At 35.8% G+C, this 20,048-nt stretch overlaps 1 protein-coding gene across 1 annotated transcript in view; it reads right to left on the minus strand.

The window, feature by feature from the left end:
• PDXDC1 (pyridoxal-dependent decarboxylase domain containing 1) overlaps positions 1–13,406 on the minus strand; it is a 25,663-nt gene extending 12,257 nt beyond the window's left edge. Inside the window, exons 1-12 of the mRNA XM_009324768.1 lie at positions 12,848–13,406; positions 12,257–12,322; positions 10,926–11,009; positions 9,866–10,012; positions 7,541–7,730; positions 5,035–5,103; positions 4,455–4,533; positions 3,568–3,652; positions 2,652–2,700; positions 2,443–2,544; positions 2,115–2,240; positions 785–835 (exon numbers count right to left, since the gene is read on the minus strand). Coding sequence (XP_009323043.1) covers positions 785–835; positions 2,115–2,240; positions 2,443–2,544; positions 2,652–2,700; positions 3,568–3,652; positions 4,455–4,533; positions 5,035–5,103; positions 7,541–7,730; positions 9,866–10,012; positions 10,926–11,009; positions 12,257–12,322; positions 12,848–12,921 — 1,122 coding nt within the window. The 5' untranslated portion in view covers positions 12,922–13,406. The remainder of the gene's footprint in view (positions 1–784; positions 836–2,114; positions 2,241–2,442; positions 2,545–2,651; positions 2,701–3,567; positions 3,653–4,454; positions 4,534–5,034; positions 5,104–7,540; positions 7,731–9,865; positions 10,013–10,925; positions 11,010–12,256; positions 12,323–12,847) is intronic.
• Positions 13,407–20,048: the final 6,642 nt, after the last annotated feature.

Genomic DNA, 20,048 nt, shown 5'->3' on the forward strand with positions numbered 1-20,048 from the left:
TTTGGGCAACTTCTGGAGGCAATCCAAGGCTCCATTTCACAATCCTAAAGATGCAAGGTTTATTTAAGTAGAAGGGGGAAGTGCTACAGTAACTTGAACTCCCAAGGCCACTAATACTCTTGGAAAAACAATTTTTACAAAAATAGTTATTGTCACTCAGAATGATCCATAAATTATCTATTGCACCAGAATACTAAGCTGAATATATTTTCTATTCACTGAGTGTCAATTAAAATTAGAAGTGGAGGAGGGGAGTAAAACCACCAAACCCTGTTGAACAGGACATCTCACAGAAACAGAATTTGGAATGAATACATTAGATGTAATTTCCAGAACTATTTCTGGTGTAAAAACCTCAGCTGGGATAATTTTTGCATACAATTTCACAGGGTTCACAGTATCAACTCAACAGCAGGGTAAGATGCAGCCAGAATGTATTAGAGAGGCTTATGGAAACTCGTTTCATAAATGTATTACTGAACAAATTCATGTTTTAAATGGAATTAAATCAACCTCTGGAAACAATTTCTGGATGTTGTTGTGTCAGGTCCACTAACTGCACGAGTACACAGCAATGGAACAAATACAATCTAAAGTTCACACACAACCAAGCTACGCAATTTCATTAAAAACCAGAACTTAATTAGAAAGATACCAAGCATCTTCAAAACAATGGCTACAATTTAAGTAAGATTTTTAAATCATTTTTTTAATCAAAGTTATTCTTATAATTTATCAAGCAAAGACTAAGCTATACAATCAAAGTATTAAATGTAGACTGTACCGAAGTTTTAATGAAATCCAGGTTTTTCAAGTTTTCCAGCAACCTTTGACTCTAAAAGACCACAGCAGAAGGGAAACAAAAGGAAGAGACAAACGCAGTTTTAGAAGTTGAAAATTATTCTGAAAAACATTAGTCACTACCATAATTTCTATTTCTGAACAAACCCCTACGACACATCTGAGATTCATCCAGTTCTTATTTGTAAATTTAGAAGGTAATGGAAAAATATTTTCTGTTTTTAGTAAAACACTGACTACAAAGTGATTTTCATTAAAATAAAGTCTTGGTGTATTTGTTGACAAAGTTCCAGAGATATTTCAACTCCGTTGACTAACTGAAGCACAGCGTGTAGCAGAACAGTTAATTTTCTCAAAGCTACCATAGCAACTGGTTATGATGGCTTTCTAAATTATTTTCATTAGAAAAGACATTCTTACATTGTGGTTTAAGACTATTAATAGACTATTATAAAAGCTCATCTTAGATGCCATGAAATCTTAATGACTAATGATACTTTGTCACTCTTTTAGGTCTTTCATGCCAATAGCTTCTTCACTACCCATTACAGAAACTTTCCATTTCCACTTTGCCCTTCTTTGAATTTTTAGTAAGTGCTGTACCTTAAGGAAAAATGTTTTGCATACGAACAATGAATTTTTTAACTAACACATTATATTGGACCTTAATTTTTAGTAGGCTAAGGACTCAACTTCAAAAATAGCGCACTTATTGTATCTGAAGAAATGTTTTGAAGTCCTTTTTGTCAGACATTTATAATTTACTATTACTTAAATCAATACCACACCAAGTAGAGTAGGAAAATAAGAAAGTCTTTCTCAGAACAGTTTTCAAGCAGATAGTTAAAATAGAGAAGTGACAAAAAAAAGGAAGCAATTATTTTACTGTTTAGAAAGAACAAAGATAAATTACTTCTCATTAAAAAAATCCTAATAAAATATACAACCTAATAGTAAAAGCACATCCTTCCCCCAAACACTTTACTCTGGCTTTCATAATTTGTTTGTAACACAATATGAACCAATACGCTATACTGTCAACAACTACAGTATTTGTAGTTGGATTATTCTACAATGCATCACAATAATCAAAAAGATGTATTAACAGCTATTATAAAAACATTCCTAAGTGTAACAGTGTTCTGTGATAGCCATCTGGGTATCGCTTACACTGTCGTTGCTATCTGAACTTTGTTTCTGCTTGGGGACTCAAACTGTTAAATCTGATGGTGAGGATTCTTAAGAACAGTCTCTAACCCATACTCAAAGAAGCAAAGTATCCATAAACAATGTGCCAACAAGTTGTTGCTTACTAGTTGTGAGGCATGCTTTATCCTCTCCACTATCCCATCGTGGCCCAGGTACTGCAAGGAGAGCCACAATGGCAGAGCACGGAGCTTCTCTACGGGCTGACTCGATGTCAGCCCAGCTGCTAAGGACTAAAGAGGAAAACAAACAATAAATAAACCACTATTAACCTCTCTTCAATTATTCCATTTTTGCCAGCTTATGGAATGTGTCACAGCTTAAATAGGGGAGCTTTTGCAAATTATATGATGCTTATGAAGAACAAGAAACTACACCAGGGTCAAAATTGAAGTCTCAAGATCTTGAGAATAATGACTGAGAAGTTCAACATACCAAAGATGGATCCTCATGTCTGTAGAGTGTCACTGCAGGTACAGCTGGGAGACCCAGCCAGGAACCCAGAGTAAGAGTCATGCTGTCACATTTTGTAGCAGCCTGAAGTTTATTACGATAAGCAGAATATAAGCCATCTATATTTTGATTAGATCATGACCTTAAAATCTAGAGCACATTATTAAGTTTCTAGATATAGTAAAACATACCAGTACAGAAGAGGAGACGTAGCCCAAAGCCAAAGTTGCCAAATTCACACTAGAAAAATAAAGTGGTTTTAGCACACATTAAAAATGTATTGAGAGAGCATTTTCATCTTCAGTTTAAATATTTCATGTTAATGTGTAAAAGGAGGTCATTTTTGTTCGTGTATTTTTCGTTTCCAATGTAGCAGGTGTTGCTACTTGGTATTCCAAGACTGAAAACCCAAAAGTAAAAATCCCTTTCAATCTAAAAATGTTTCAGTCCAACCTTTGGGATAAGCATCCCCCAAAGTCCTACCCATAATTCAGCATCAATTTGGTATCAGAAGTAAATAGCATGCAAATATAACAGTATACAATGAAATATCAGAACCAGAGTCTCTACTCCAGGCTCAAAAAAAAAAGATAATCTTAGAGCAATGGAGTCTTCATTAACATTGTCTAAGTTCTTGGAATTTCTTTTCCTCTTGGTTTAACCCTCCTTCCAGTTATGTTGCACACTGCATTTGCAGCTGTCTTCTTGACAACCTTCATTAAAGTGTCATCTCTTCCACACTCATTTCATTCTCCTTTCTCATTCTCAATAACAATTGCATAATGTCTCCCCTGACTTGTCCTATAAGGTCTTTTTATTCGTATCCCAAGCTCTTCAAAGCAAGGGCAGATAAGATTACCATCTGAGTAAAAGTAACCACTAACCTATGCTTGAAATAACCACTCCAATTAATTATTCCTGTATATGTAAAACAATCTGTATCTCATACAGTGACAAAATTATAACCACATAAAATGCTTAATATGGCAAAAATAAAGATGGTCCTATGGCCCTCTACTAGCTGGTTAGCTGTAAAATTATGTGCTGTCCATTAGTCAGACTTTTTAATGAATACAGCTATACAGAAATAAATTTCAAGTTCCATACCCTTCTACATGGAGCCACATATTATACTGCTCACAAAGTTCCTTCAGTCGGCCAAGTTTATCTGTGTGCCCAGCACCTGGTGTCCCTTTGTTGAAGAGGAAAAAAGGCAATCACAAAGGACAAGCATGCAAACTAGGACTCTACATAAAAGGACCTCTTGTACTGCTGTCAAAAAAGTCACACAAGAGCAGGAAAGAGGATGTTTAAAAAAGAGCCCACTACACAATATTCGTATCTGGTTCATCATGATTTATGAGCAATTGGAATTCTAGACAAAAAAAAAATAAAGACATGTTTTGCTTGTCAATATATGCTAAAAATACTTAGAAAATTAGATGTCTTAGGCACTAAAAGACTCATCAGCCTCAGATAAGAAATGCAGACATTTTTAAATGTTCAAAGTACAACCTCAACTAAAGGAAACTAAACCAAGATTAACATCTTAGATACTTTTCCAGTTCCAAAGCAAGTAACAGTCACCTCCTTCATTCGTACTTAAAACAAATTTTGTTCATGAGCAGTTCATTTTAATTAACTAGAAGAAAAATATAATTTTTAAAGCTAAAGTTGATGGCACATGTGTCAAAAAATTCTGAAGTGTTAATGTGAAACTGATTTTCAACACGAGATTTGTACTCATTAATATAAGTTCTAGTCATTAATACATCAACTGACATAGGCAGAACTGCAGCAGTACAATCCAACTTTAAATCAGTTAAATAAAAACCCCTCTAGGCAGATAATTATTGTGTGGTCACTAAGATATTTCCTCATATTTCTTGACATGCAACCACTAAGCTGTTTAAGAAAATATATTTTTATTTTGGATTTTATATATATTCATGAAATAGTGTGCTTTTTTGTTATTGTTTGTCCATAGAACTTACCAGCATTGGCCACAAGCAACAACGGCAGTTTCCCAGACTCAACATCATCTTTAATCAATCTGTCCAACAAAGCAACATCCTGTTATCAATAAGAAAAAGATATGTATTTATAAATATGTTTGTCAAACAATACAGAATTCTTTCTGCTGAACTGGAAAAATGCATTAAGAGTGAAAATGGACAGCATTCTGAAGTTCTGGAAGACATTCTTCATGTCTTTGTTTGTGGCTTGCAGTTTCTTCTTCTCAAAGGTAAAATAACCCAAAGGTCAGATAAAGCATTTGTGAAAAATACAACACAAATACATCATGTAGTTTGTAAACGTACCTCCGACTACACGTATTCTAGAAATCTTGGACTAAAAAGCACCTTACTATATGCCATTAAAAATATCTTGCAAATGACAAGACCAGATACAAGCTGCTAGCTTTTTAGAAGATTTCAAGCTACGATTTGTCCAGCTATAACACAGAAGACTTAGAGGTTGAAAAAGTAAGTACATTAATAAGCTTTTCCTAACAACATACTTGAGAGTTTTTTTTTTTTAAAAAAAAAAAGCTCTTAAGGAAGACAAACTTACCATTTGATGTTGAGATCCAAACATAGTGTTACAAGGCACACGGCACATGCAAGAAAGGGGTAACCCTAGCTGCAATAAAAATGATGGAATTTCAACAACCGAGACATACTCATTTCAAGCGTTCACAGAAATATACACAGTGACACGAAAAATAGTAAACATGACAATAAAAAGCTGGAGATTACATTATAAAGTTAAGTTTCCTGGTAAAACTGATAATCAAATTAATAGCAGAGAAAAGAAAGCACAGGAGAAATTGGAAAAAAACAACAGCTAACTTTTGGTTAGCATGTCAAGTGCATTCAGTTTTTCTAATGAGATACTCGTGCCCTGTACAACAGCCTGAACTCAATCCTCTCTTTCTTGGTCACCCTTGGAATTAATACATCCTATAAGCAAACGTGTGCTTTGTGCACGGGCCATGTTCCACTGGAGGTTCACAGTCACTTTACTGCTGAGTAGAGAGCAACCTGCCTACTTTGATCATACAGCTCAGCTGACTATTCATGCTGGCAAGTCTGAAGTTCTTCCTTTGCTATGGAGGCAAATTCCAGATAACTTTTGCACCATTAATGTGAGGGGGAGCTGGGGAATCAAAGTTTCTCTTACATTTTGATCTTTAACTTGTAAGATTGCTAGACAAGTGAAATCTAGCTGATCATACCCATCACTGAACAGAAGGTTCAGCAAATTAAGAGAACTACAGTTACAGACTAGTTTGTTTTTATCCTTTCATTTAACAGAAATTGAATTAATGTCTGATTACTCAGTTCCAATTGTCTGCTCTACAATATACACTACTTCACAAAATCTAAGATAAAATGCTATCACTTTTAAGTTCAGTGATCACCTAATGTGGACAGGTTACCTTATAAACAAAAGGTAACTCCCCCCTGTTATTTGCAGTATGTACTCTGTACTCAGAAGCAAAAGGCTCCCAAAATACTGATCCTTAGCAGTATTTCTTGTATCAAGAAGTATCAGTCAATAACTACATGCAACACTTGGCTTACCAAAGACACCAACTTATTCCAATGAACTTTTACCACCTACTTCCCAAGTCATTTTGGCTGAGACAAGTTTCACCTATGATACCATTTTTGTTTCTCTGCAGTCTACATTTTTAATCTGTTAGTAGTACCTTTGCCTGCCTTCTCCAAAGACTTGAAAAACAAAGGCCCTAAGAACTTGACTCTTCATTTCAGTGCATGTTAAGTTTGAAAAATATCACTAGTGCACTGAATGTTATGTATGCAATAGGAAAGTCTGTATATGGCCTCAATTAGCTTATTTAAGTCTACAGACATTCATGCAAATAAATACTTGGCAAAACCAACAAGTTTTAAACATCATTAGCAAAAATTGGGTTTCTTTAAAGCACTGGGTTGTGAGGGTGATCTTGCTATTCCAAACAAGACTTTCTGAAATGGGATCAGCACAGCCTACTTCTCACTCAACTGTTTTCCTTTAAAAAAAAGATAGTGTTTATTGAAAATAAGAGTACAGGGGCATAATTGAGTACAATATTTGCAATAACTCAGTGTTTGGAAATCCAGTATGTTTGGGCTTGGGTCTTTTTCATCATGACCAATAGCTTACGTAAAGTGCAATGCAATCTAGAAACAATCACTTGTTTAAAAAAAAAAAGTTAGCGTATTTCCTTTCACTGGAAATATTGAGAAAATTTCTCTTCCTCTCACTGTATTGTTGCTGCAAAACACAGACTGTAAATGCAACCTGAAAGTATTTTTTCCAGACAAATGGTTTTAATTTAAACATATGTTCACTACAGCTACTGAGGTTACCCCCAGTATAGACTTTGCTTCCTTTGCCTATGTTTTATAATTATGTTGGAAATCAAAATTAATAAAGCAATTACCAACACCCTGTATAACATTTTTGTATTACTAGCTTGCAGATATTTGGCTGGCATCGAAGTATGGTTTCACCTCAGACTCCCTTCCCCTCCCACCCCCTGTTGTGTTGCTGTTTAGTCACATTGCATTCTTCAAAATGCCCCTTTTCATACTGTTTTTCAACAGGCAGACACCTCATCCTAAGTCTTAGAAACTTATATAATTTTATAAGCTGTAAAAATCTACTATGTCCATAGAAAGGCAAAGAAGAGACGAGGATGAAGGGAATCTGCTCTTGAGGAACACTGATCAAGCGAATGTGCGGAAGGAACAAGAGAGCTGCAGAGAGAGCCTGCTCAGCTTGCTTGGGGATACATGTATTCAGTCAACATAGTAGCACTGGGAAAAATCTGGAAGAAGCTTCACTTCTAACAGTGGAAGTTCCAGGCAGACACATGGATCTAAAGGAAAATTTTCCACTGGCCCCAACCAATTTACAAGACTGCTGCCAGTAGTGTACCAGACTGTACTGCAAGTACCAGTCTCGTGCAGGAAAAGTCTGAATATATTTTTAAAATCTAAATTTCAAGTAGGCAATATGAAGCCAGGTAGGTTCTACTTGCGGCTAAAACCCAACTGATTCACTTTACCTGATTGCAGAGAGCTTGGCCCAAGCCTGTTCTAGCTGCCGAACTAATGTATATGACAGGCTGCTTAGTATATAGCACGTTAAATCCTTCTACTGTATAATCTTCATAGCGTGTGTGAATAACAAGTCGACAGATTTTTAGGAGACCTTCACGATCATCTTCATGATAATACGCTGATCCATTTTCATACCTGCAAGAAAAGCCAAGTAAATATAACCAACAAAACCAATAGCCAGTTTAGTGACTAAAATAACACTGACCAGCGAAGGAGCTCACAAAAGGACAAAGAAGATAGGTAAAAAAAACTTCTATTTTCCCAGGATAAAGTAGAGTGGAAGGAAACTTTGATGAGGCAGGCCAAGATTAACAATGAGGGAAGCCTAGTATATATTTTCATTTAGACTCAGAGATAAAGTAAGAAAGAAAGAACATCTGAGTTCCTAAGGATTTCCTTTACAGAGTTCAAAACCTTGCTTACTAAGAGTGGGGCCGGGGAGGAAACACATGAAAGGCTTCATCTGGGTTTAATATATATGTAAATTCTGGACTGCTAACTTTGAAGAGAATGCAACCTGACATTCTTTAAGTTAAGTTAGTAAAATTGGAATGACACACACGAAATAAAGTAAATGGGCAGAAACTTGCAAACTTTATTATGAAATCACAAATCAAGATGTTTTGTAATACCCAAAATTACTGATGTAATTTGTATTTTAGAGAGTTTGAAAATAAGACCACAATTTAGAACAATCTGCAAGACAGTTTTCCAGATGTTTTACATATGTGAGTTACATAAATGAAGTATGTTTTTCCCCAGGAATATTTTAATGATTTTATGGCTATTTTGCCTTCAATCTGATTTATTACGCATGTTTCCTTGGGGCTCGTGGGGGTGTGTGTCTGCTCCTCCCCCACCTTTTTAAACCCTTCTAAGAATCAAACTCAGATCAGCACATTAACATTTATAGTCAAGAAACAGGAGCAAAGTAACCAAAGAAGAGATAAGGTATGAGTGTTCCACACTGAGGGCAACCCTCAGCTGTCTTAACTATAGAAAAGGAAACAGCAACAGTGGGAGTAATAGGTACGTCAATTTATTAAGCAACTTGCAAGCTGGATTTTTCTTTTAGCATTTTTGTGCAACACATAATCAGTGGTCTTGCACAATTTAAGAGTGGCATTTATCAACAAATTTACATGAAGGTCCTGAAACATCTTAGGTTATCACAGACTATCTGATGCACAAATACTGCTGAGTATTCGAGAGCTGACCCACATGCAAACATTTACTTCACCTTTATGCAACAGTTCTATGATCTAACATGGGCAAAGGGAAACTCCTCTAGTGTTGCTCATAGCCACAGAAAATGCCAAGAAGTATGAAGCAGTTCACAGCACGGTATTTGTTCAATGCTGTTGCCTATGGGTCACAAAACTTTGGGGACCACAGTCCAATAGATACTCACCACTAATCACAAAATCACAGTGTTATTGAATATTTGATTCAAAACAGAAATAGTTGTTTTTGTTAGCCATGCCATTTAGAAACATCACTGACACACTCTCTATATACACATACATTTGTCAAAATAGCTGCATTACCTGCAACTTCTCAAATTTCATCCTTGCACAATGTTTCAACATCTTTAAGTCAAAAACAGATAAAGATAATAATTGAATTTATAAAATAATTCTGATAGAGGTGAGCCCATAAATGTAAGAAAAATCCTTTGTAATTCTAACAACTAAATCTGGGACTCCCCCCCCAGTCCAACACCTCCACACAGCTGATTTCTGTTCTTCTCTCGTAGCATAGATATTTTAAATTGTTCCACATGATGAAACAGCCATTTATGAAAGATTTCATTGTACTGTAAATTTCAGTAGTGTCACCTACCATACCTGGAAAAATAAACTAGATCCAAGAAGAGCAAAGGAGAAGTTAACTGAAAACATCTTTTAAAAAATATGAAGTACCCCAAGCCTCAGCAACATAGCATATGCCTCAAGAAACAAGAATTCAGTTAAATGTTTGACCAACTATATGTCTCCAACTGTACTTTGGCCCTTAGCTCCACAATATACCACTTATAAAAGGATTTTTATGGCAACCACGTTACTAATAAATTCCTGCTATTCAACAAGAAGTCTCTTTTCTCCTTCTCTTTTTTTTTTTAAATGATATGATGTATTTCAGACCTTTCAAAGAATATCTGTAAGTTTGTGGCCCAGTGGTTTCTCTTGTTGACATCCTCAGTCCAGTCACACATATTTTTTAACAATTATCACTACCTAGTCATACATCAGTTATTCACAGTGACTCACCTGAAAAGCCTGCAGAGCCAGAGAGTAGTATCAGAAAGGATCCTGGTTGTAAGTTTTCTTAGTCTTTCCCTGTCCAGCACTGATATATAAGCAGCCAAACTATGTCCCAATAGAGCCATGTGACCCTGTTCACCAACATTTTGAAGTCTGCAAGCCAGAACAGAGTAACTGCCAACTAAATACAAGTCATGAACATTACTGTAATTTTAGGTTTACATATTTTTATTGTAGAGTGGCAGAATTTGTTGACATGCAATTTTAAATATTTAGCAGACAGAAGTACAGTATACCACAGTCACCCTCCTGACACTGTGTATTAACATACTAAAATGCCAGCGTAGACAAAAGCACTTGCACTTCACTTGGCCTAGCTGCTTAACGATAACACCTCAACTTCTTTTTTAGCCAATCAGCTAGCATGAGTTGGAACTAAGCACCTTATCTGCACTGGGACTTTAAAGTGCATTAAACACATACCTTTCCTCATGCAGAGAAAACTCAGGAGACTTATTAATATCTTTAGAGACATAGCTTTCACTAGTTTGTTGGGGTTTTTTTGTTTTGTTGGTTTTTTTGTTTTGTTTTTTTAATCTCCAAACTGTTTTTCAAATGTTAGTTTTCAATAATCTTCTGCAGATTAGTTAGTATTATTTCCATTTTACAGAAAAACTGAAACTAATTTTATTTCCTTTTTTTTCTTTTTGTCTTTAAAATCTACAGGGAGAAATGGTAAAAAAAATTATTAGTATTCAAAGTTTCTTATAAAACTTTCAGACTTAAAACAACTTTCAGAAAGTAGGAAACAAAATGAGCTGTCACATCAGAAACAATTCCCTTGTATAATTCAATTTAGTAATTAGTAATGAAAGCTTTATAAATTTAAGAAAGCCAAGCCTAATGCATTATTCTGGTTCACTATATAATGTAAGTTGCCTTTAAAAAGTTACACAGTTGCACAATATCTTTACACTTTAAAACACTTAAATTTATAAGTTCTATAATAATCAGAATATAACAAAGTCAGGTATCTTCCACATACAATAATTCATATTGGCTTTACCGGTAGGCCTGTGAAGTTTCCTCTTCTTCCTCTCCATGCATTAGGTTCTGAACTAACTGAAGTATGCTCACCATATCCTGGCCACTGGTGTACCGGGGAGGGGAAAACAAAAACCATACCAAAAAAAAGGTAAGTACCAGCACCTCACAAAGATGCCATTTGGGACACTCCACAGTAAGACATGAAGACAACACTGCACTTTTACAGAACGCTGAGCATAGCAACAAAAACGGTTCTTTGCTCTCAGAAAAACACATCGTGAAGATGAGGTTGCTGAATCAATTAATTCAAAACCCTACTTAATTACAGTAGGACACTTCAGTAAGTATGAACTCAGACTCACAGGAAAACAAGTCTACTGAAATCTAAAAATCTGGACTGCAAAGTTTGACTTGACAACATTTAATTGCTTATTGCTACACAACAAAGTAAGGTAATAGCTAAGGATCCAAATTTCTCTTCACATTATCCAGCTTCAGCTCACAAACTCAGCACAACTCAAACAATTACCTACAAATATTCATTTCTGGCAAACAAGCGCTACATTAGACTTCTGACATGATGCACTCTAACATGGTAAAACTGGAAAAGACCCACAACACTTCAACCTGTATAATTCTAACTAAATTTACAGTAGTAGAACAACTTATACTCTGACAGTTGAAATCGCTTTTTATTCTTAGAAAAGCTAATTAAGTATCTCTGCTCAAAACCAAGTTTAGTTTATGTACACAAAAGACTTAAATAGATTTTGCAATATTTTCTGAGGGCTAGCTTGGGCTTCTGCAGGATCCTCTTCCAAAGAGGCTACAACCAATTTAAATCTCAGTTTTCAGGTGCAATGATCTTACCTGCCTTATGCACAAGAGCTCCATATAATTTTTTTTAAGACAGCTGTGTTGAAAAGGTGGGGTTTTTTTGTTTTGGTTTTGTGGGGGTTTTTTTAAGGTTTTCTACCTTATCAGTCTCAGTTATTACTTTTTTTTTAATCAGGGTGTTTTAATGAATCTTTGTAGCACAAGTTTATCTATATTTACTTTGTCTCAATCACAGCTGTATGCACCAATACTTCATTAGATTCCAACAGTTCAAAATTTCAGTCACCAAGGACAAGTCATCTTTTTTTTTTTTCCTACGTGAGTATGGAAATAGTTGGTATGATGATAATCTTTTTTTCCCCCCCCTACATGAGTATGGAAAAAGTTGATATAATGCCTGGCAAATGTTCATGTTTGCATTAATACAGAAGTTGCCTGGAAAACAAACACATCACATGTATTTTACAGATTCTAAAAAGTAAAGAGCATTATCTAAAAATTGTTGTTGCCTACCTGCCTTGGAGTGGTCCAGGAATATCCTTCCGCACATACTTCTTTTCATTTTCCTCCTCCACTTTTCTAAGTTAAAGACACAAGAATAAACTAACTGTTTTTTATAACATCAAATATGAAGTTGACTTTGACTTGCAGAAATACATACTGACATGTCTGCAATCTATTTTGCTGACAACGGTTTCATAAATAAATCAGATGAGACCAACACAAGAGTTTAGCTCAGACTGAATTAAAGAGTTCCTAAGTTTTGGGGTTTTTAGTTCTTTTACAGAAAAGGTCAAACTTACAGAAGTGTCTCATATACATAGGAATTAAAAGTTACTTGCACAGCAATAGGGAAAAAAACCCTAACATCTCTGAAAAAACAGACTTGCTGTATTACAGAACATGCATAAAATATATGTATTTATTTTAAAAATTCTATCATTTGAGAAACAACGGTGATTTGCATAGGTGTAAGCTTTAGAATGACAATATGACCTTAAACTACTAGGAAAACGAGTTCTTTCCTGCTTAATGACAGTGACATTAATAATCCTCCCCGTAGCACAAACAGCTATTGTTTTTGTAGTTATCCTTTGCACATACCTTTGATTGTCTTCTAGCATCTTCATTGCTTCATTCAGATTCTTTCCCATTTCTGCTAGAGTAGGGTCGACCATCTTTCAGGGAAAAAGATAACAACTTTTAAGAAAAGACCAAAAAACATTTATCTTACTACTGTCCCCACACCATCCTCAATACAAATTCATGCATCAGGGAGATTCTTTTAATTAGTCTGTGTATACTCATTTAAAAATAACAGTATTTGTATATCCTGAACTCAAAACATACAAAATGAGAACATATCACTAACCTAAAGTAACCCAAAAGAAAACTCAATTGTGATCTGGATTTTATTATTGATAGATGCAATTTTTTTCTCCATAAGAACTTTTTCCAAAATCCTCTTTACTTTCTAGATACCTCTTTTGGAGTTTGATGAATAATGAAAGAAAGTGCATTAGAAGGCAAGAAGGATTTGAGAAGCGCAAGGTGTTCAAGTAAGTGCTCGTTACAATGTTTTAGCTAAAAAAATTAAGTATGTGCCACTTTAGCCTAACTGAATAATTTTTTCTTTTTCATAACCATTCTACACCAGCAATAAAACTTCAACCATTCCCTTAAATGTAAAAATTCACATGCGGTCCTATCAAAAATTTAAAAAAAAAAAAAATTACCAAAGACCTGCCAAGGGACACCTTAATCTTTCTACAGAGTAGAAAAACAAACAAAAAAAAAAACAAAAAAAACCCAAACAAACAAACTAGCCCCTCTGCCATACTAGTAACAGGGGAAAAAAACCACACAAAAAAAAACCCAAAACAACCCACCACCAAACGAAAGAGTGATCAGTGGATAAGTACAACGCTATTCTTACAAGAAAGTTATCTTCTAGAAAAGAAGTTGTTTGGGAAGCTAAACACTGAAAAATTTGACCAAGGCAGGTTTTAGGTCATTGAGCATTTTGATTCAAATTCAGGTGGAAATTTGCATAAATTGACAGTTTTGGTTTTTTTTTTTTACATTGCCAGTTCAACTACGAGGTATTCAAATGCGTTCAAGTAATAATTCCTAGGAGAGATTAAAAAAGCCAACATTTCTTACCTAGGAAACACAAGAAGGTATCATTTAAGACTGCTCTAGCAAAGGCAGAAATAAAATGGCAGTTTTCCTTGCCATTTCCCCATTCAGGTTTCCCTGTCAAACTTTTACAACAGTAGTTTTCAAAACAGATGAGGAAACACCTAATCCAAATACTCTTGTAAATCTATTTTTTCCCATTTCTGGTACCTTTAAACCAATTTTTAATCTTAACTTATTGGAGAGATGCCCTTTAACTAGACAAAAGGGTAAAACTGACCTGCAGCAGGCAGCTTAAGACAGACTGACATGCAGAAAAGGCTTGTCTTCCAGCAGCTGCAGCCCTCTAGCTACACAAAACAGGTCAAAAATCCTGAATTCACTGCTGAAACCAGGTAACAACAGATACTTGCTAAAGAGCCTGTCAGGATGGAAGAGCTTCAAAAATCATTGAACTTATCTCCCCTGAACCAGTGACACATTCAAAGATGAGTAAGTAGTATTTTCCAAAGAACTGCTTTTGCTTTGAAGAAGTCTCTTTTATGAATTTTAACCCAAGAAGCCTGGCAGGAGCTTGTGACACTGACACAAGAGATCTGGACAAGAACATTTATCCATTTAAAGAACAGATGCCATCTAGAAGCTTCCAGAGAACGTGAAAGGTATAATCTGGCAGAGCCTGATTTACCTGTAGTGGTCAATATTAAGCTGTATTTGAGAAAGAAATATACCCCATTATGAAGGTAAAAGGTAACACCACTGATAAAACCCATCACATTAGACAGCAAAAAAACCCTAAGATAATCAGGTGACACTGTTACAGAGTCTCCTCTCCCTTCCTCTGGTTCCCAAATGTACTGTAAGCACAGCCTCCATAAATTCAACATCAACCCTTTTTCAAAAGATCGGTCCACATACCAAAGCCTCTAGTAATCAACCCTTTAGACTGCTGCCAAGGTGGGAGTGGGGGGTGTGTGTTTGCTAGTGGGAGGGGTGGTGGTCTTTTTAAAACAAAACAAACAAAAAAAAATCCAAAACAAGTTTAATATTTAAACTTACACTACCCATACTGCAGGAATATAATAGCTAGTCTGCTACAGTATTTGAGAAACAGTATTCCTAAAGGCCTGCATGCACTTTCCATCACTGCTGATGGAAATGCGTGCAACTGTTGCACACGTGCAACACAGGCAAACACGTTTGCTCATGCAGATGCAGACACAAAACCAAATTTAATCACGGAAGGTAGTGGGATTAATTTACATGAGGATTTTACACTATTTTCATCCGGAGGACTGATCAAGAAAAGAAAAAAAAATTAAGTTGAGCGTTACCATATGTTCAAAGACTATTTTTACCAAAATATTTAGAGATTTAACTCTCATTATAGCAAGTGGTAGGTGTCTGAAAGAATCAGTAGCCAGGCATGGTCACACTGGATCATACCAAGATTGATAGCTCTCTGTATTCTGTTGCTTTAGAAGTGGCCAGTAACAAATGTCTGGGGGAAGAACAAAAGAATAGTGCAAGAATGCAATAATATTTTCCCACAAGAACTCCCATCATTTAGAAATAAATGGGTTTTTACACTTCTGGCTTCTACAACATCCACTGGCTATGAGGTCCACAACTTAATTAAGCGCTGCATGAAAAAAGCAGTACAAATACGAAGAGTTCAAGACCTCATCACAGACATTAAAAAAAATATACACACTGCAAGCATTTGATACTCAGAATACAATATATATATATATAGCTAGAAGAAAAATCTAAGTATGATCATTGGCAATATTTCCATACATTTTCAGCGGTTTCCAGAGTTGCACCACATCAAAGAAACTCTGAAAAGAAATCTTACTTAAGAAATCAGTTTTGTTCCCAGGGGACTTTAAGGGAGTAATTGACTAGACATAATTTACTGATTGTGACTATTTCGCATACTTTAATTCAGGTTGCCATAAAACATGATCAATGGCTGTAAGGTAGTTATTTGCTTGAACCTTCCTCAGCCATCACATGCAAATATTCAAACAGATCTGTTGCACATGAGGACACAAGATGTAGAGGCATTACAAAAAGGGCTCCGAGCTGCTTTTGTTTGTTACTAACACAAAATTCACCTGCTGGAATTACATCAGATGTTAAAACCTGCATATGCTTACCTTGTGATTCATCCTGTCTCACTTAGTAGTAATTACATGTGCATGAAACCCTTCTGCCAATAAGTTGGCAGAATAAATACATAAAATACAGTTTAAAAAGTCATTAGAAGTTATGCTAAGCTCCATAAAATGCTATGAAATCGAGCAAGCTTTTGAATTCTGATGTGGCTTTAACTGGAAAGTGAATCCCTTCTGGTTTTTTTCCAGTTGTTAAGTGGACATGCAGCAATTTATTTTCTCCTTTGAATTATGGGAAGAAAAAAAAAAAACAAGCCAAACCTTTTACTGCTGCACACTGAATTTTATATATGTTTCATCCTCTGCTCACATTAGTAAGGACATGGACATGGGAAGCAGAAGACTACCTACTTATTTTAAGCAACAAGAAAAATAGGTGTGGCAAAGTTGCAACAACGAACCGCTCCGTTAAGAAAGGTTTCTGAACACTTTAATAACATGCCATAATAAAGTAGTATGTTGCTTTAGTTTAGTCTATAAATGAGATCAAGTGTGTATAAAATCCAATCAGTAATAACCAGAATACTTTTTTCATGTTCTTGAACTATTTTTAGAAAGACTGGCGGATGAGTTCTTGAATACCTCCTGAACCACAGGACAACACACTTTTTGAGGGGGTTAAAACAGGTGCATTAGATATTATATTAGCCTTAGTTTCTGCACTCAGTCCTTCCCCTAGTATCACAGGATCTGACTCTGATCAGTTAGGTGATCCTTTGACCAGATGAGTTACAAGACATGCAATGTTCTTTCAAGCTCTAAGGAGGCACCAGTCACGGCTTCTTCCTTCGAGGTGTCCATTCAGCAACCTGACACCTTCTGCCTCCCTAAGCCCTTCAAAGATCCTGACATTTGCTACCCTACTTTGATTTTTCTCATTTGTTGCCTTCAAAGTGTATTAATCCAATTCACTAAGGTTAACTTGACATAGGTTTGATTTGTGGTTACTTCCCTATTCTGTAACTAATCTGTTACTATTTTTTTAAGCACTTTGAACTGTAAACTGTTTCTGGTTTTATAGGCAGTATGTCACACCTTGGGGTCACTTGGCAACTGAGGAAGGATAAGGGGCCATTCCCCAGTTGTGGTAAGACTGAACGTTAATTACGAATTCAAAAAGGAGAAAGTTGCTTCATATACCAATGTTCTACAAGCTTGCTTTTGCATTTCCATAGGCTGTACTCCTAATGTAAGAAAGGGACAACTTTTAAACAGTCTACATAAACTATTGTGTGTGCAAAGAAACTCACAGGTGGAACTCATTAAGTATTTCATGAGAAGTATGCCTCATTTTCCCACTACATTATTGTATTTGCCCAGAAGGAAGTTTTACCATCAAAAACTGTTCTCAACAGTAAATTAATCTCAAACAATATCAGTATTCTTCAGCCAAAAGAATATCATGTTTATTCTCCAGGCTAGGAAAAGTTTTAGATAACAAGAAAGCAGCCACTTCATGACTGTTAGACTTGAATGGAAATGGCACTGTATCACCACAAGGTTTCTCCTTACAGGTGTTTGCTCTTTTAATCTTCATCACTTCCCTGACATGCAGCAGGATTTGCACGCAAGTCTGCTGTCTCGAGTTTTCCGTAAAGTTACCAGGATGTTGTGGTAATTAACACAGTAACAAAAGACAAAAGTCACAGGCTGAGCAAGAAACCAAAACAGTTTTTTCACGTTTAGGGAAAACACTGCTGTAGAGACAGCAAGAAGTTATAAGGAAAGAATTTGCCCTATTTTACCATTGACAAAGTCACCTAACTGGAAAATTAAAATGTTAAAATCCTTCAGAAGATTGGTCACTTCTATCAAAATATAAAGGCAGGGGAGGGGGGAAATCATAGATCTGTTAGCCAACCTTCTGAAATTTAACACGGGCTTCCAGAAGAACTTAAATTTGAAGTTCACCCCGAAAAAGCTTTCTGGATTTCAGATAAAATTAATTCTAATTCTACCACTTATGACACACGACATTCATACATAAAAAACCCAAAACATTTGTCTGATAAAACAAAGACAATTTGCAAACTCAAACTATGAGATTGTTGGTGTGCACACCTGTGTGTCAGATTCTACAACGGTTTTCCTCGCAATACTATCATGCAATGTTTTCAATTCTCGAGAATTTTCTCATCTGCTACAAAAAAAATCTTTTTCCATTTGCAAGAACCTAATAACTGAGTCATTCAGTGTCACCATGCATTACAGCTAATTAGGTGATTCTACTAAAATGCCGCCTTTGTTATGAAAAATAGAAAATTTTGACAAATTTTAATACAAGTTAAAAAGTACTTATCACTGACAACCCAATATGCTACATGTATAAATACATAAGGAGAAGAGAATCCATGGTTCAAATAAAAGACAGTCTCAGATTATGATAATGCTTAAATAAGCACAAGATAAGTGGACGCGCATTCTCTATGGATAAACATATCCCAACTTGGATTAATTTCAAATTTATTTAGGGAAAAGACTTCGTATATATCATGCTCAAGACTAAATAGAGTACAGATTGTACTGATTTACAACAATCTTAACCAAAGACTATTTCAGGAGGGCACTACCTGCTAAGTGGTTAGAAGACAATAATTGTATTGTGATATGTTATTACACAGAGGACTACAGCTTTTATCATACATGGGGAAAAGCGCCACGATAAACAAGAGAGGAAGTAAAACAAACGATAACTCTTTATACATGTCTATCTATTTGCATATATTGAAAAATCAGACATGCAAGTTTTCGTAGGGCCCTCACCATTATAGACTATTATTTACCTCAAGAATACAAATGAAAACATAGATTTTTATTCTGTTAAGAAACGTAGGTATTTGATTCTTACATGGTGTTTTTATTGCTTCTTATGATGACCTAGTCAAACAAAGCTTATAAGGACTTTGTCAATACTACAGGACAATCACTTGCCCTATACTAATGTGCCTTCTTTAAATAACTGCATATTGTACCATTATTCTGCTTGAGTCCGGTTGATAAAGACCATATTCCAAACTAGTATATTCAACTAAGTATTACTTCAGTAATTAAAAGTTTTCAGAACAAGCAGCAGTCACTTTAACTTTTGTCAGCCCTAGTAAAGAACTTAAGCTTTTAAAGGCTACCAAATACTCTTTAACACTGTATTCTTCATGGGGATTGGAACATATCGAACCATTTTGCTACCAACTCATTAACTACATCAGAAAGATAACTTCCTGAATTTCCTTACTATTCATTTTACTATGACACATCCCATTTAAACTTCTCTAGCCAATTCCAAAGATTACATAAAACTGAACATGCTGTGTATAGTCATGCTGTGTATAAATGATGTGAAGGGGAAGGATGCGTTAACATCTCTTAAGCACATAAAGTATAAATTATTTCAAATGTATACTGTCCTCAAAGACATACAGTAACGGCAATAAGCTATGTATGAGCAGCCATTCCATCCTCACTTCTAGGACAGGTCTTCTGAAGCACAGCAGGTGCCATGGAAGCCAGTAGAAGTGTGGCAGGTCCCAGATTACTCTACCAGATTCTGACTGACTCACAGTGACAAAGGCAAAATAAGTTTTGTCAGTCACTTACGGTATTACAGAATCAATATTTGCTTTGTACAGTACATTGGACAGAAGAGAGCAAACACAGGGCTGCAAACACCTCCGGTATAAAATGTGGAAAAAAAAGTCAAATAATATTTTCTCTACTACCCTGCTGAAGGCTAACATTCCCAGGAAATAAGCTCCATCTTCTTTTTAAGAAAACAAACAAAAAAAAACCCGTTCCTAAAGCATTTCCTGGTAGTTATTCAGACTTTTTATAGATCCGGGACACAGAAATAGACGGCGTTCACACAGGCGACGAACGCCAAGCGCCGTGGCTAGGGAGCGGGAGGGGAGCACGCCCCTGGGCTTCACTGGTGACTCAAGGCTTCGTGAGACAAAGTTGAGTCAGGCCCATGTGGCATAGCCCCCCTCGGC

Source organism: Pygoscelis adeliae, unplaced genomic scaffold (assembly GCF_000699105.1).
Source record: "Pygoscelis adeliae isolate BGI_AS28 unplaced genomic scaffold, ASM69910v1 Scaffold85, whole genome shotgun sequence".
NCBI lineage: Eukaryota > Metazoa > Chordata > Aves > Sphenisciformes > Spheniscidae > Pygoscelis > Pygoscelis adeliae.